The sequence below is a fragment of the Astatotilapia calliptera genome, chromosome 20, assembly GCF_964374335.1.
Source record: "Astatotilapia calliptera chromosome 20, fAstCal68.1, whole genome shotgun sequence".
Classification (NCBI taxonomy): Eukaryota; Metazoa; Chordata; class Actinopteri; order Cichliformes; family Cichlidae; genus Astatotilapia; species Astatotilapia calliptera.
The window spans coordinates 16,750,966-16,768,853 of NC_137441.1; the positions used below are offsets into that span (position 1 = coordinate 16,750,966).

At 41.8% G+C, this 17,888-nt stretch overlaps 1 protein-coding gene across 2 annotated transcripts; it reads left to right on the forward strand.

The window, feature by feature from the left end:
• The first annotated feature begins 217 nt into the window (after positions 1 to 217).
• LOC113013948 (uncharacterized) lies at positions 218 to 6,459 on the forward strand. 2 transcript variants are annotated; one of them, XM_026155202.2, is made up of 4 exons: positions 218 to 2,139; positions 4,081 to 4,236; positions 4,481 to 4,577; positions 4,827 to 6,457. In XM_026155202.2, exons 1-3 carry the CDS (start codon positions 1,111 to 1,113, stop codon positions 4,532 to 4,534), a joined length of 1,239 nt encoding a protein of 412 aa, XP_026010987.2. In that variant the 5' UTR covers positions 218 to 1,110; the 3' UTR covers positions 4,535 to 4,577; positions 4,827 to 6,457. The 2 variants fall into 2 exon arrangements, with proteins under 2 accessions (XP_026010987.2, XP_080151598.1); XM_080295472.1 differs by having other exon boundaries at positions 4,481 to 6,459.
• Positions 6,460 to 17,888: the final 11,429 nt, after the last annotated feature.

Consider the following 17,888-nt stretch of genomic DNA (forward strand, 5'->3'; position numbering starts at 1 on the left):
AAAAAGCTTTGGTCCTTTGGGTCAAGCCAAAAGTACCATCATTTCCAGTATAGTTACTCCCAATTTACATAAATAAATGTTTATTTCAATCCAAGTTTAAATTTCTTATAAGAGATTGATGTTATGGCAGATTACTCAGTGACATGTTTTGTAATGATAAAGTTTTGATTTGTATTTTTTCAGCACCATCTTCACCACCAGGAGAAAAAATTCTGCATCAACTACAAAGTAAAGCAGGTAATTTTACTCAGAGGACTTGATGTGTTAAATTTTGGAATGATATGATATTGTTTTATACAAGCTGAGTAGTGGATGGTGATACCACCTAAATATTTATACTGGTTTTGTGGTGGGTCATACAAATGCCAAATCTAAATTTTGAGAATTTTTCAGTTCAGTAAATATATTGATGATTTCATGGTCTGTCATCTAGTGTCACCATACTATCTTTTTATTTATACAGCGTGGTGATGTGATTCAGATTATTTCAATGTGGTTAAGTATTGTACTTTGTTCCATGTTGACTTATTTGTAAGTTGTATCCTCCACCTGAATTGGTAGTGAGTATTGGTTATTCAATCAGTTAATCATACAAAAACTGTGTAAATATGGTTATACACCATTCTGTCATCTTCATACTGTGAGACATATTTTCTCACAATGTTTTAGGTCACAGGTGATGAGATGGCAGTGTAAACTCTGCAAACATGAGGAGTCATCAAAAGTGTCACTACTCAAACATTATCGAGTGAAACATGGTACATTTGGTCATGGCTATTCCATACCCTGTCTTCATTTGAATTGTCCTTGCTCTTTTAAGAGCAAGGACAACACTCACACTTGCCTAGGTCTCACAGTTCGCATGAAACGGAAGAGTGTGAGGTCCTTCCAACTATTAGATGTAAAATCTGTGATTCTTTTTACCTGGATCCTTCTGGGAAAATGACCTAATACATCCCAGAGTACTTGGTGACACTTAGCCCTTAACACCATATCGTGTTGAAGGCAAGAAAATGGTGTCAATAAAACGTCACATTGTTTGTTAGTGTAAGGGGAAAGACTCAGATACCCCCTTTCTTTTTCTTTTTTCTTGTGGTTTTTATTCTGCAGATGGACTCCGTTGCCTTGAAAGTAATTTTTGGACAACAGAGTGAGAAGCTTGTGCTCTCTTCTGGAATACCCAGGACTGTTGAGGAGTTGCATGAGACAGTGAGAGAGACATTTGGGCTAGTTGAGGATTTCACATTGCACTATTATGATGACTCATTTGGAGATTTCTTTACACTTCATTCTCCCAACCAAATCAAAGATAGGGGTACAGTCAAAGCTGTGGTCATTCCATCAGTAGTGCTTACATTGATTCCTCAGTGTGAAAATCCCTCAGATGTAAGTTCACTGAATGAAAGTTCAAGCTCTTCAACCTATAAAACCACAGAGGACCAAACAGATGGATCATCTCTGTCTTCAGACAACACTGTCATACTCTCCCCTCTTCAAAGTCCTCTGAAGACTACATGGCCAGATGAAATTGTCATTCCACTTTTCTCTGTGGCAACAGAGACTGTACTGAAAAATGCCAATGAAGTCTTTGTTCAAAATGGCACTGTGCTGAACAATACTTCAGTCAAGTCAGATATAATGGAAAAATTAGCTGATTATATGTACAGCTACACAGCCTACCCTACTGGCCTTCAGTTTGGAGAAGTGGCAGAGGCTCTGGTCAAAAAGCACCCATGTCTGACAGAGCCAGGCAGTTGTAATGGCTGGATGGGATGGATGTATAGTCTTAAATACAAGATGGGAAATTACAGGTCAAAGTTACGAAGTCTTGGAGTTCCAGAGGTTACTTGCAACTCACTGAAGAACAAGCACCCTGATGACAAGGCTCCAGCGAAGAACATAAAGAAGGCGCGGAAAGGAGAAGTGCTGTTTCTGCCACACTATCCAGGACAAGATGGTAAAGAACAGCAAGAGCTGGAGCGACAACAACTGATTGAGGAGTATAAGAAGAAAAACAGCACAGCCGTCAAGGATTTAATGTGCAAAACCTTTGCACATAGAAGACATGATATTATCAGCCAACAGCTGAGTGTCAGCGACATCAAGGACAGATGGCCGGCGTTGTTTGACGTCTCCCAAGTAAGTGAACATTTAAAGGGATATCCACTTGTAAATAAAATTTGGTCTGTTAGATCCCCCATCATAAGATAAGTGAGGAAAAACATGTTGCTACCATCCTAGTGATTTTGATGATCTTGCAGCAGCCAGGTTGCTTTAATTTGTCATAAGACTCTAGAATCGCTAGGAGTTTGAATCAAAATGAGGAATCTGAATCAAAACCAGAATGGTTCTAATCGAAACCATTCCCAAGCCTAGGGAACAATAAATGCTAGTAATTTCCGTTCACTTAACTTGTTTTAGGCTAAGCTAATGTAACCTGACTGAAGAATGACTGGGCTGATTGCAAAGTGCCTTTGTCTCACTTATCTAACTCTGGAGCACATAACGACAGACTAGATTTTACTGAAGAGTAAAGAGTGAAGAGTAATTTAATATTTTTATGAAACGTTGGCTACGTATTGTAACCCCAGATTCTATGAGTATAGGCGCAGCCCTTTAAGTGGGTATTCCCCTTGTGAGCGCAGCACTGAAGTATTTTAGTCCACGCCCACCTGCTGTGTGGGCCTCACCCTGGTCCTAGTATAAGTTACGGTGAGACCAGGAAATCGGCTCTACCGTTTTTCTTCAGCCAGCCAGAAGATGTCCAGCGAGACCATCCGTCTGTGTCCATCCTGCTACATCATGTCGTATGACCAACATGCCGTCTGCGTGGGCTGCCTCGGTCCTCACCATGCGGACCTCGCCCTCACACCTTAATCCTATTGCTGCTCCTGTTAGCTCCTCCCGCCAGAGGAAAAGCAGCGGAGGTCAGCCTTTTTCAAGGCTGATACTGAGGAGGCGTTCCCGCTAAGAGAGAGGTACTCGCTGGAAGAAGCCATCGAGTTCTTCGATGGTGGGCCGGAATTGGATGATTCCACCCACCGTGAGGAAAACGGCAGTGGTGGCAGCTCCACTGCCTCCGAGCTGGGCAGCCTGGCGACAGAAGGGAGGCGGATGAGCGGACGCTCATCCACCCCTGGCCTTCACATGTCGGCGAGGACGCCGCTCCCAGTTGTTGGTGCGCTGCTCCTGGATCTGCCTGGCATCATCCAGGAGGCAGCTGGTGAGAAGGGACTTCCCGTCCCTCAGCCTGCTCCACCCCCATCCGATGATCTGGAGGGAAGGTATGGCTCTGCTCACTTTCGTTGCCCAGATCCCATCTGGCCTCAGTTCCCGGCGGTGATGACCTACCTCTCTGAGGTAGCAGCAGAGCCAGCGAAGATTAGAGCGCCGGTCTCTACCTAGGGCTTCACAGAGGGCTTCACAGACCGGAGTTTTCCGCCTGTTCCCCCTCTAGAGCCGAGCCTTGCTTCAGTTTTCGGCACCAAAATGACCAAGGTCGTTGGACAGCGACCGGCCCATCCCGCCAAACTTGACCAGCTGATAGCAAGGTTCACTGATCACGCACATCAATGCACTGTTCTGTCAGCTGCAGTGACTAACAACACTGCCTCGCTAGCGTTTGTCATCTCCAGGAAGGTGGAGGAAGCAGAGCTGCCAGAGGAGCTGAAAGGCTTTCTCTGTAAAGCCGCTGACGCGATTCTGAAAATGTGCGCCACTTCAGCGGTGTGTTCCTCTCGCATCGCTGCCTGGCAGACGATGGTTCAGAGGGCAACCTGGCTCCGCCTCTTCCCTCCAAGATTATACAATCTCACAGGGAAATAGTGCAAGCAATTCATAACATAAAATTTAGAAGCTTAGTGGAAGATAATACTTTATGTTAAGGCTTTAGTCTGCATACTGAACAACTCCACTTATATGGATTTATGTCTGGATGAGTAAATTAATCTTTTGCATGTTAGAAAATAAGGTCCAGGTTGCAAAAAATGGTAGTTCCACTTAAAGATTTTTTTTTTTGATTGAATCAGAATTTTGGCCTTCAGATTTTTTGTCCTTGGTTTTTTGTCCTCTCCCATCCAGGTCAGTGCAGAGTTTCATAGGATCACGACCCTGAACCTTGAACCAAAGTTCATGTCATCGTTGGACTTGTATTCATCCAAACTCCTGTCCTTGTTTCAAGCCAAGAAAGGTGCTGCTGGACAACGCGACAGGGCACAGTTAAACCTTCTGCTTCAGGTAAGGAAGATTGCATTTTCTAACCACAAAAACGTTCCAACACAGCATTGAAGAGGCCCTTCCACTAAAAACGGCTTTTCTTAGGTTTCTGTTCAATATTTTAGCTCCACAGGTGTTCTTACCTTGATGGTGGGTGTGAAAACAGGTCAACAACAGAAAAAAAATAGTTATGTTTAAGCTAGAAATGGTAAGTCATGTTTTAAATGTGCAAATTTTGCCTCAGTTGAGACTTCCTGTTTTACAGAGTGGAAATTCCATCGAGAAAAAAACGAGAAGTCATCATCAGATGTCTCATTGACCATCTGGGAGAGGATCCAAGTGCCTTAATCAAAACCTTTGAGGTTGGTGCACTAAATCTGTTTTAGGAATATTAGTAGTTTATTTTAGCTTGTGAGATCATAGAAAAGTTTTAAGATACTGTTCTAAAGAAAAAAAAACACTTCAAAGCATACAAAAGAATAGCATTTGCTCAAAGATTTTGGAGCACAGTGTCCACATATTATGAGTACCGGTGATGTCATACAAATGAAACTTTTTGTTTCAATGTTTGGAAATATGTGAGCTTAAAACAGTTGTTTCTCTTTTTAAAGGACGGTGCTGATGCTGTCTTTGTTGAAGAGGCTTTGGCTGAGGAGGTGATGAAGATTTACCTGCTGCAGAATCAAGACAGGTCAGGCGAACCTACTGATGTGGGTATTGTTATTGAAGGCGTTACTGTTCTGGGCAAACTTGGGAATCTGAGCAAAGCCTGTTGCTATCTTTTGGGACTGTGCTATGCTCTGGATCTGAAATACCCCAAGAATTTCAAATGCACATTTGAAGCATTTCAAAAAGTGTTCATGGAGCTGGATCCAGGAAACCTTTCTGTCAAGGTTCAAAGACTGAAAAATGACCTCTGTTCATTGTAGACAAAATTTCACAGGGCTGTTCTTAAAGTGTTAGACTTGTTAAGTGACATGTAATGCTCATCAAAAGGTTCAGTTGCGGCATTACATTGTGTTGACATTCCTGTTCATAAATAATGTTTGTACCATAAACTGTGTTTTTGTATTAACTTTCCAGATTCACATTAAGGTGTAAATGGGAGAGTATCTTCTGTATGATTTTTTTTTATTTTTTATTTTTAAGCGCAATCCTTTTTGAAACCTTTTTATTTAAATTCTGGATGTTTTTTGGTCACTCTTTAGTTATAATCTTCCCAATTTTTTGGAATCAAAATAAGATGTTCAAAAACTATGTCACAGTGCAAATGTTTTTTTTTTTTTTTTTTTTTCAGGATTTATGTTTTTTTGGGATCTTAATTTTATTTTTGTCATTTGACCTTTTCTGAAAAGGTAAAGCACTGCGTTCACTTGAGCCACTTTTATTCTTTGTATGGCAGGTACATTTTTCGTGTTGTTAGCATGAATATGCCAGTTTTACAGAGTTTTATCAAGCATGCCAATTTGGATGCAATTTTATTATATAAGGCTGTTGTGACTGAAATTTTATCCAAGTTTTATCCACTGAATGTAGAACAGATTTCAGCTCACTGTGTTCAGAGAAGGAATCTGCAAAATGTGTGATTCACAAAAAAGCTGTTTAAAATAAATCATTGTGAACAATGTTGAACTGACGTGGTTCTTTTTTCGTGTGTGTGTGTGTGTGTGTGTGTGTGTGTGTGTGTGTGTATATAATAAACACTTAATTGTAATTAACGTTTTTGCTTAAGTTAACTTAAAAATATTAAGTAAATTGAACCATTATTTAAAAACAAATAATTGTAATGGTGTAGGTTAAATGTGCCAAGCATTTCAGCATTTCCTAATTAATATTTTATGTAGTTTGAACTTTTGGTTACTGTTGTTTTAACTTACATTTTCAATTGTATTTACTCAATTTTGTATGTTACTGTAACATCTTTAATTGTTCATAACAACTTATTCCATTTTAGTTGGATTTACTCAATTAATAAGGTGTATTTAAGAGATGTGATTGTTTTTGCATTTACTCATTATTTTTGAGTGTAAAAGTGTTGCACCAAAATATTTAAGTAATTATCAGTTTTAGTTCTTAGAGTGCATGCAGCGGCCTCCTGAACTGTGTTTGTGCTGTCGGCCTGTGGGTCGGCCGCCCTGAACCGTTTATAATTTTTTTGTTGATGATCTGATGATGATCAAAACCATTAAACCATTCAAAAATATTGCTACTGTTCAATTCAAATCTCAGTGTTGTGCAAATTAATAATGTTACAAATTTGGTTTTCAAAGGCAACAAACGGACAAAGTACACTGAAAATTACATTTGGTGTAAGTGTATCCACAATAACCAAGACCTGTTAAACTAGTACATCCACTCAAATTTGACTAACATTTATTATGGTTGGGTGGTGCTCAGACAAGGACCACGTACATAAAAATACATATACATAAATGCTGTTACCTATGAGTCAATTGTAACTTTGCAAAGATAAACAATTGCTACTTATCTTTGTTGTGACCTAACATGGTATAGTTACAAAGTAAAAAGATCACTCAAAGTGAAATATGTGATAATATCCTATTATGTTTTTAAAGGCAGTGTGTGTGTAAACCAGCATATTAAACAGATTAAATATGCTGATTTTATTTCCTCTATGACGTTACATCATATTTCTTTCTTCTTCTTTGTGCAATTCTCTGACTGTAAACCTGTAAACTCTAGACTCACTGTGAGACCTAGTTTCCAGTCATTGAGTAAATGGCTGTATAATTAGAGTGACAGAAGGTTTTATCACATAGTCCCTGTGCAGGCTGTGACAGCAGGCTACTGTGGGCCACAGAGAGGCACAGGCCCTTTGATGAGCAGTTGGAGGATGGGGACCAGCAAACTCTGTGGCAGTGTGGGAGGATCAGTGATTCTTGATGAGGTAGTTCAATCGCTTTTGCTACTGAGAAAAAGAACTGAGTCACAGGAATAAACTCACATCTGACAGGAGACGGACAAAAGGGGAATATAATGACTAAACTGCAGAATGAAAGTCCAAAATATCTGCAGAACTAAAACATTTGTGAAATTTGTAAAGATATTGTTACATTTATATTATTATTTTTTTTGTGACTCGATGAGAATGTAACATTTGTATATAAACATACTGACTTTAAATGATAATCCATGAGTTATTTTTCTGGGAATTTGCATCAAAAACATTATAATTCAAATATAATACATATAATCATCCAAATAATTGCAACGCATCTGTACTTACACCAAGCTTTAATGGTTGGGAATCTGGGCTGCTGACCCTGGGCAGTATACTAATCATCTATAATCTCAGGTCAACTACAATGTTCAGGCCCAGAATCACACAGTTTCAGTTTGTAAACGAGTCCAAATGTCTCATCAGATCTCAGATTCTTAAAAGTGATTGGCAGTTGATGCTACAACCAAGACTTCCCAGCTCACAATTAACACCACCCCTGCTTAAGAACAGAAAACATATTTATTAAAAAGATGAAGGATGATAGCACAACAAGAAATAATTGCACAAAATATGAGACATCATATAAGTACAGTACTCTGCCTTACAGAAACCTGGTTGCAGCAAGATGATTATGTTAGTTTAAATGAATCAACACCCCCGAGTCATTCTAACTATCAGAAACCTCGAAGTACTGGCTGAGGGGGCAGTGTGGCAGCAATTTTTCATACCAGCCTATTAATCAACCAAAGACCCAAACAGACTTATGCTTAGTCTTGTCCACCCCAGCTGTAAAACTCAGAAACCAGTCTTATTCGTTATATCATCTAAAATTAAAAAAAAAAAAAATTAATCTACTCTAATTCAATCTAAAATTAGAATGCAATAGATTTTTCTAGCGTTTATTGGACATAGATTGTGTTGATAGACAGGAGAAAGTGGAGAGGGAGAGAGAGAAAGGGAGAGCCTACTGCTCCATATGGACGCCTGCTCACTTTCTCAATACTGAAATTCAGTTTCATGTATATATAGTGTTCCACATTAATCCAAATAAGTGCTCTGAATCCTTTTGTAGATGGCCCCCAAGTGGTAAGATTGGGTTCTAGATTTGGTCAAATGCAGCAGTGAGATACAACAATCTAACTATAAAATCAGTCTGTTGTCTGAAGCTATATGGTCTGTGCATTGTCTGTAGCTTTCACCTATGCTGTTCCAAGTGGAGGAGTTCAAGTATCTCGGGGTCTTGTTCGCGAGTGATGGGAGAAGGGAGCCGGAGATCGACAGACGGATTGGGGCTGCAGCTGCAGTAATGCGGACGCTGCACCGGTCCGTCGTGGTGAAGAGGGAGCTGAGTGTAAAAGCGAAGCTCTCAATTTACCGGTCGATCTACGTCCCTACCCTCACCTATGGCCACGAGCTGTGGGTAGTGACCGAAAGAACGAGATCGCGGATACAAGCGGCAGAAATGAGCTTCCTCCGAAGGGTGGCTGGCCTCTCCCTTAGAGATAGGGTGAGAAGTTCGGCCATCCGGGAGGGGCTCAGAGTAGAGCAGCTGCTGCTCCACATCGAAAGGAGCCAGCTGAGGTGGTTCGGGCATCTGACAAGGATGCCCCCTGGGCGCCTCCTGGGTGAGGTGTTCCAGGCATGTCCCACCGGGAGGAGGCCCCGGGGCAGACCCAGGACACGCTGGAGAGATTATACCTCTCGGCTGGCCTGGGAACGCCTTGGTATTCCCCCGGATAAGCTGGAGGAGGTGGCTGGGGAGAGGGAGGTCTGGGCCTCTTTGCTTAGGCTGCTGCCCCCGCGACCCGGCCCCGGACAAAGCGGATGAAAATGGATGGATGGATGGATGGATGGTAATCATAGCAAAGATAAATCATGTAAATCACATTTACAGCAATAAAAAAGGATTCATAAATAAACAGTGTGGTAAAGAAAGGAAAGCAAAAGCCTTATAGGTTAATTGATTGCTAAAATGAGCAAGAATTAGCAAACATTAGAAGATTAGCTGGGTTACATGCTGGTTAGCACTGCTGTCTCACAACAGTCAGTTCAAATCCACCTTCTGGCCGGGGACTTCTTGTGTGGAGAACATTTTGCATGTCGTGCCCCATCTCTCCACATACTCCTCCCACAATCAAAGATATTCAGTTAGAGGGTTTGGGCTATTTGTTGATTCTAAATTGCCGATAGTTGTAAATCGTTGTCTGTCTCTTTGGATTAGCTGTTTGACAGACTGCCAACCGGTCCAGGGTGTACCTGGCTTTCGACCTATGACAGCTGGGAGAGCCGACTTTTTTGTAATTTGTTTAAGTGGTCTTGAGCAATAGTTTCCAAAATATAGGAAAAAATGCTAAAGATAACACAATTTTTTAAGGCATAAAAAGTATTTTTCTACCAACAAGTTGGTTTCCACAGAGCTATTAACTGAAAATTGTCATATCTCACCATGGTGTGTAGTGTGTCTTTCAGAAAACTGAGCGATTTAGTCAAGTAGAGGACAAAAGATGTTTCAGATCTAAAAAAAAACTGCCAACAGTAGAAGAAGAGTATCTGGAAGTCTTGCTTATGAAATAGGAAAAAACAGACGTGACACTGGACCTGAGGGATATATCTGACCATCTACTGTTTGCTGAAGTGATCATATCACATCAGTGGAACTGTAGGTGGCCAAAGATTAATTTCCACACAGTACATTAATGATCAGCACAATCTTCAGCATCTCATACATGTAGAATCCATGGGCTGCGGTGGTCCTCACTGGGCTCTCGTACTCTGGGGGGGGGGGGGGGCTCTGGATGTCTTGGATCTCCTCCATGCCTGCTTCATGTTCTGGTGGGGCAGGGCTCCCCACACCCACTATTAGACAGTTACAGTTATGAATGCATATCATGCATTATTAGTACTGTATGCTACTCAGTGGCATTCAACGTGTATTATTTATTGTTATTTATGCTTATGTTGGTTGATGCTTTTGTTTCCTTGCTGTGTCATATTCTTTTTGCTTGTTTTTCTCAACAGTTGGTAAAACAGATTATCAGTGTCTTCTGTCTCTCTGTCACTCTTCCTCTATTTATCTTTCCCATCTCCTTCAATTAACTCTTTTCCCAACTTCTTTTTCCTTCTTCAGTCTCTTTCCCATCTCCCGGTCCTGTCCGTTCTGCCTGTAATAACGAATAAGCTAATAAACTATGACAATCAAGTGTACTAGTATAGCAAAAGGTCCACTTGGGAAAATAAATCTGCTGGCTGTTTTTCTTGGCCGTCAGACTTTAATTCTGATTGCTGCAGTTTGGATAATAAATAAATAAATCTCAGAGCAGGCAAAAAAAAAAAAAGAAAAAGAAAAAAATTACAGTAAAATAATTTAACATCCAAAATAAAATCAAGATGTTTGCAGAAGCCATTGCGCTCTTTAACAGCACTTGCAAAAATACTTTTAAAAAAGCAGTTTTCATAGTGGGGCTGATAATTCTGTCCTCAGCTAATGTAATATATCATTCTATATAACTAATTCATCTCTGTGTGATAAATTCTTTACCGCTAAAACAACTTTGAGACCCCTCGTCTTCTCAATTGTCAGTGAGTTTGGTAGACTGGAAACCTAACCATGCTGAGATAAGCAACTTGGGGCTTGATGGGTAAAAAACTATGAGTAGTTTCTACCTAGAATGCACTGTGTAAAAGTAGTTCCCTGTAAATATAATTCATATTTACATGATTCATATCTGTCTGAAGCTCCTATGGGTAAAACAGCTTTCATAGTACAGACCTTGTTTCATACTTAATGACCATCTGAATAATAAGTTATTCCACTGTGCTGATTTGCACACACTGTATTATAAGCATTAAGTAAGCCCTCTTAGGATCAGTAACAAATCATATTCCTTACTGCCCAATTGGCTGGATAATTGAGATTCACGTGCAGTCGGGTGGTCCCCCCCCTCCACACACAATATGAACTCTATTTTAAAGAAAGGCACACATAAAAGTCCCATTCTATTAAATCAAATGAACATGATATGGTACAGATAAATAGAGGGTCATACTTTCACATCTTAGTTCCTGTAGTATTACAATAATGATTCATTCTGAAATGAATAGGATACAATTGATTTCATAGATCAGTCAGCTCTGCCCACTCTCCCATCAACAGCTGCTTCTAGAGCACACGAGATGAAATTAAGTTGAAAATTTTATTGATTTTGTATTTGTCTTCTGGTTGAGCAAACATCCTCCTGGAAATCAAGAGCCTCAGTTTACCAGTTCAGAAAACTGCAACCACGTTTCCTCTGCATTGATCAGTTCTACATACAGGGAGTGCAGAATTATTAGGCAAGTTGTATTTTTGAGGAATAATTTTATTATTGAACAACAACCATGTTCTCAATGAACCCAAAAAACTCATTAATATCAAAGCTGAATGTTTTTGGAAGTAGTTTTTAGTTTGTTTTTAGTTTTAGCTATTTTAGGGGGATATCTGTGTGTGCAGGTGACTATTACTGTGCATAATTATTAGGCAACAACAAAAAACAAATATATACCCATTTCAATTATTTCTTTTTACCAGTGAAACCAATATAACATCTACACATTCACAAATATACATTTCTGACATTCAAAAACAAAAGAAAAACAAATCAGTGACCAATATAGCCACCTTTCTTTGCAAGGACACTCAAAAGCCTGCCATCCATGGATTCTGTCAGTGTTTTGATCTGTTCACCATCAACATTGCGTGCAGCAGCAACCACAGCCTCCCAGACACTGTTCAGAGAGGTGTACTGTTTTCCCTCCTTGTAAATCTCACATTTGATGATGGACCACAGGTTCTCAATGGGGTTCAGATCAGATGAACAAGGTGGCCATGTCATTAGTTTTTCTTCTTTTATACCCTTTCTTGCCAGCCACGCTGTGGAGTACTTGGACGCGTGTGATGGAGCATTGTCCTGCATGGAAATCATGTTTTTCTTGAAGGATGCAGATTTCGTCCTGTACCACTGCTTGAAGAAGGTGTCTTCCAGAAACTGGCAGTAGGACTGGGAGTTGAGCTTGACTCCATCCTCAACCCGAAAAGGCCCCACAAGCTCATCTTTGATGATACCAGCCCAAACCAGTACTCCATCTTCACCTTGCTGGCGTCTGAGTCGGACTGGAGCTCTCTGCCCTTTACCAATCCAGCCACGGGCCCATCCATCTGGCCCATCAAGACTCACTCTCATTTCATCAGTCCATAAAACCTTAGAAAAATCAGTCTTGAGATATTTCTTGGCCCAGTCTTGACGTTTCAGCTTGTGTGTCTTGTTCAGTGGTGGTCGTCTTTCAGCCTTTCTTACCTTGGCCATGTCTCTGAGTATTGCACACCTTGTGCTTTTGGGCACTCCAGTGATGTTGCAGCTCTGAAATTTGGCCAAACTGGTGGCAAGTGGCATCTTGGCAGCTGCACGCTTGACTTTTCTCAGTTCATGGGCAGTTATTTTGTGCCTTGGTTTTTCCACACGCTTCTTGCGACCCTGTTGACTATTTTGAATGAAACGCTTGATTGTTCGATGATCACGCTTCAGAAGCTTTGCAATTTTGAGACTGCTGCATCCCTCTGCAAGATATCTCACTATTTTTGACTTTTCTGAGCCTGTCAAGTCCTTCTTTTGACCCATTTTGCCAAAGGAAAGGACGTTGCCTAATAATTATGCACACCTGATATAGGGTGTTGATGTCATTAGACCACACCCCTTCTCATTACAGAGATGCATGTCACCTAATATGCTTAATTGGTAGTAGGCTTTCGAGCCTATACAGCTTGGAGTAAGACAACATGCATGAAGAGGATGATGTGGACAAAATACTCATTTGCCTAATAATTCTGCACTCCCTGTACAGTATACTGAAAGCTCAGTGAATGAATGGCACGAGTCACTGTCGTCTTTAGCCTGTTAGTGAGTGATTTTAGTAACATGTAATACTGAAACATCCTTCAGCTTATGAAATCAGCTCTTAATAAGAATCACAACAAGCTCCTTCCTGTTTTGTACCAACAAAGTATTGTGATGATCATGAGGATATCCTAAGCAGCAAAACTGCATGGCACATTTACTTTTTAAAATATTTGTTAGGTTTTCATTCTATTTTGTTTTAATTTCAGAATCAGAATAATCAGAATCAAAATACTTAATCCCTAAGGAAATTCTGTCGTTCTCATTCCTTACTTTCATTTCAATGCCTCATTATGGGATGCGCCTCCCTGCGTATTCCTCAGAAGCTTTTTTCTCATTCTGCCAATCCTGATTAGGTGGTGATCGTGATGACCATGCATGACCAGGCAGAGCCACCCACCCTTTAATAGCTTGCGCTATTACATAGTTGTTATTCAAAAACCTGTTGTCTTCTCTATATGGACTAGTCTCACCAGGTCTGCTTGTGTTGCCTTGGGCTGGAACATGCCCAGCTCGCAACCAAGGCCTCCGGTTCATGTGCACATCGTGCCCGGTTCACCATGAAGAATTTCTGACGATGGCTAGTGCACCAAGCTAGCCTGTCAGGAACAGACCCCTTCTTGCCCACAGCCAACACCGTGGCCGATGGTGGTGTCACAGAAGCTGAACAGTGGGCTGGCAGCAGCTGGGGCTCTCAGCTGGACCTAGCAGGGGTGGCTTCACCAATGCAAGACATATTGGAGTTGGATTACGAGGATGATGATGAGGATGCCTCAGAAATCCTCTTATCCGACGACAAGTATGAAGATGAAATGTCAGACTAGCGCCCCTACGACTGCTCTTCAGGAGCAGAGGGAGCAGACCAACCTCTCATGGTCCTAGCATGGATATGCAAAATGTGTGCAAATGCACTTAATATCCTGTGGCATAACGGAGTAACTGAGACCACTAGATGATGTTATGAGGGGAAGAAATTGCCCCAGTCTACCAGAGCGGCGAAGCAATTACTCCCAGTCTTTCCAGAGCTGCTGGAAGAGGTAACCGTCTCTTGGAAGGACCGCCCGTTTAGCAGCAGAAGCCCCATACAGGGCACTTCTTCTTTTGAGGGCATGGAGAAGCAAGGCGTACTCAGTAAGTCCCCCATGGAGCTGGTAGTTGCAGTCCACCTCTATCAGCAGCTGCCTACAGCCTCCTCCAGGAGCCCCACACTCCCGTCAAAGGTAGACCGCTTTCAGTCCGCCATGACTGAAAGGCCCTACAAAGTGGTGGCTTTGTAATGCACTGAATGTTTCCTCCATCCTAGCTGCTACCAGGCAGAGCTATGTGAAGCCATGAAGACTAGGCCCAATCCAAATGTGCGGGGCGAGAATACTGTGATCACGGACATTTGCCTCCACATGCGGTACTGCATAGTCCAAGCCACAGGGAAATCTATGGGGAAGATAGTGTTGCAGAAGCGAGCCAGATAGCTCAACCTGACAAACCTGTCAGAGAGGGAGAAGGAGGACATTTTGGACATGCCGATCGTGCCTGACTGCATTTTTGGGACTGCTCTGGCTTCCATGCAGCAGAAATGTGAGGCGAGGAAGAGAGAGGATGAGGCTCTCAAGCTCTGCCTCCCCCGGAAAATCGAGCCAACACCTCTTGCACCTTTGCACAGGCAGTTGCCCGGCCTCCCATTCAGTTCAGTTCAGTTCAACGGATGAAGCTCCAGCCACCCCATGGCCAATGTTGTAAAAAGCCTAACACCCTGGGCATGCTCAGTGTTAACCAGATGTTTCAGCCATAGTCTGCCACTAGTGTTGGGGGCAGGCAGGGCAGGAGAGACACAAGAGGCTGCTTCTTCTCTATCCCGGAGGAGAGTGAGATGGGCAACGCTCACAACTTCAGCCTGGGAAGACAATATCATGGGGCTACAGGCTTCAGTTCGCCGTGACTCCACCTCCTTTTCAGGGCGTATCACATTCCAGAGCACAGGGAGTCTGCTCGTATTCTAGAGCAATATGTATAGTCAGATCAGAGTCGAAGTGGCTTTTACTCTTGGTATTTTCTGGTCCCTAAACGGGGGTGAAACGGTCTTCGCTCCATCCTGGAAATGCGGGCTCTGCATGGATTTCTCAGAAAATACAAATTCAGGATTCTCACACATGCATCTCTGATATGTTTAGTGGCTATGGAGGCGAGGCTTCCACACAGACTTCTGTTGTCATGAAGCATCTGGCTGACCTGGGCTTCATAATAAACACTGAGAAGAGTGTGTTGTCTTCAGTACAACATATATCATTCCTCAGGTTATCTCTGGACTCGATCACATTTACAGCCCGCTTGTCAGAGGAGAGAGTGAAAATGTGCAGAGCTTGCCTCGGCCTTTTTCGCCCACACAAAGCAGTTTCCTTCAGATTATCCCTTTGGCCACTGGATCTGGTGGTCCAGCTTGGCCGGCTGTTTATGAGGCATTTTCAGCACTGGGTGGCTTCTCTCCCTGTGTATCATGGTGCATGGATAATATTGGTAAGAGGGGAATGTGCTCTGGTGCTGGTGTGCCTAAGGTTGTTGGGGCATGTGTGCCTATTGTCCTGTCAGCATTCTCCCCACCCCCTTTCTCTTCTGAAGAAGGCTGCATACACTGTGTCCTGTTTGAATTTTGCATGCATGCAGGACCAAGGATTTTCTGAAATCCTTTTCAGGATTTTTCTTTCGTGGGCATTCATTTATAAGGGTAGGGATATCAGTTAGCAACGGCTCTCACATTGGATTGGAGGCGACTGGAGGCGATTGCTCTTGGTTACACAAGTATGGGGTGGCAGGGACCAGATGGCCTGCAGGCTCACTCTACTTGTGGTCTGGCAGTGTCCTGGGTATCTTGCCCAAGGATACTTGACATGCAGACTGGAGAAGCCTGGAATTGAACCACCAACCTTTCTATCAGTAGGTGACCTGCTGTACCTCCTGAGCTACAGCCACCCCACGCTTGAGATAAGCTTGTCTGGCAATGCGGGTAACCTAAAGTTACTTACACTTGCTCCAATATAATAAGAACAGCAATAGACTGAAAAAAATTAAACAATACAAGATATTACGAAGTTACCAAATATAAGAACAATCTCTAATGTATACAAATAGCTGAATTAGAAATATGCAGAACATTACAGAGATTAAATATATATGATTGACATTTTACCAGCAAACTGTAAAACTTTGTTATTTGTTATTTTCACTGTAGAGGATGTGCAAAGGGTTTAACTTTTGCAATCTACATTAGACGAAGGAGTTTTACAGGCAGATGGCCACAGCCAGGAATGATTTCCTGTGTCATTCAGAGGTGCATTTGGGCAATCTCAGTCTCTCATTGAACGTGCTCTTGTGACTGGTCAGCACGCCGTGGAGTGGTTGGGAGGTATTATCTAACATTGCCCTTATCGTGGACACTATCCACTTCTCTGACACCACCTTAAGGAGGTCCAGCTCTATCCCCACAATATGGTAAATGGCCTGTATTTGTATAGCGCTTTACTAGTCCCTAAGGACCCCAAAACGCTTTACACATCCAGTCATCCACACACTGGTGATGGCAAGCTACATTGTAGCCACAGCCCCCCTGGGGCGCACTGACAGAGGCGAGGCTGCCGGACACTGACGCCACCGGGCCCTCTGACCACCACCAGTAGGCAACGGGTGAAGTGTCTTGCCCAAGGACACAAAGACCGAGACTGTTCAAGTCGGGGCTCGAACCGGCAACCTTCCCATTACAAGGTGAACTCCCAACTCTTGAGCCACGATCGCAATATTACTAGATTTTAAAAGACAGCAGCTGCCTCAGAAGATAGAGAAAACCTACTGCACTCTCTTCCAATTCTTCGGTCACATGGTGCAAACAGAATCATCTGCAGCTCAGAGTGACAAAGTCATTAGAAAACTTCTGATGATGACAGGAAACAAACTAGTACTCAAATTCAAATTTTATTTGTCACGTACACAGTCATACACAGTACGATATGCAGTGAAATGCTTGGACAACTGCTCGTGACCTAAAGAAAACAAAAAAGGAAAAGGCTATGAATAAGATAGGAAATAAATATGAAAAATTAAAAAGGGAAATAAATATGAAAAATTAAAAAGGGTAAATTTTACTAGGAAGGAATAAAATATAAATTAAGGTTAAAAAGGAAATAACTGTACAACACAAATTAGAATGAAGGGTAAATTTAACTGGGAAAGAATAAGATAAAATATATAAATTAAAGTTGAAAATAAAATAACTGTACAACAAAATACACAATATAGAACTATATAAGAATGTATGAAGAAATATAAATACATATATACACATCAACACCGTGGTGAAAAAGGCCCGTCAGCGTCTCTACCACCTCAGACGCTTGAGAGACTTCCAACTGCCCTCCAAGGTGCTCAGGAACTTTTACTCGTGCACCATAGAGAGCATCCTGGCGGGAAACATCTTAACCTGGTTCGGAAACAGCACCATGCAGGACAGACGAGCTCTACAGAGGACAAAAAAAAAAAAAGGACAAAAAGTTAAAGTATGTAGTAAAAAGCTGGAGCAATTGAAACAGGCAGCATGCTTTTACAGTTTCTTTAAAAATATTTTACTTAACCGTTTTGCATTTCTTTCATTTAGCCCCATTAAATTCCTAAATATTTCATAAAAGATAAATAAAGAGAGCCTTGCTCTCCGAGAGATCTCTCCTGTTAGAATGAAGTTCTTTTTTCCATTTCCAAGCATAGGTAAACATCTGATTGTTGGAGTCTAATATTTGAGT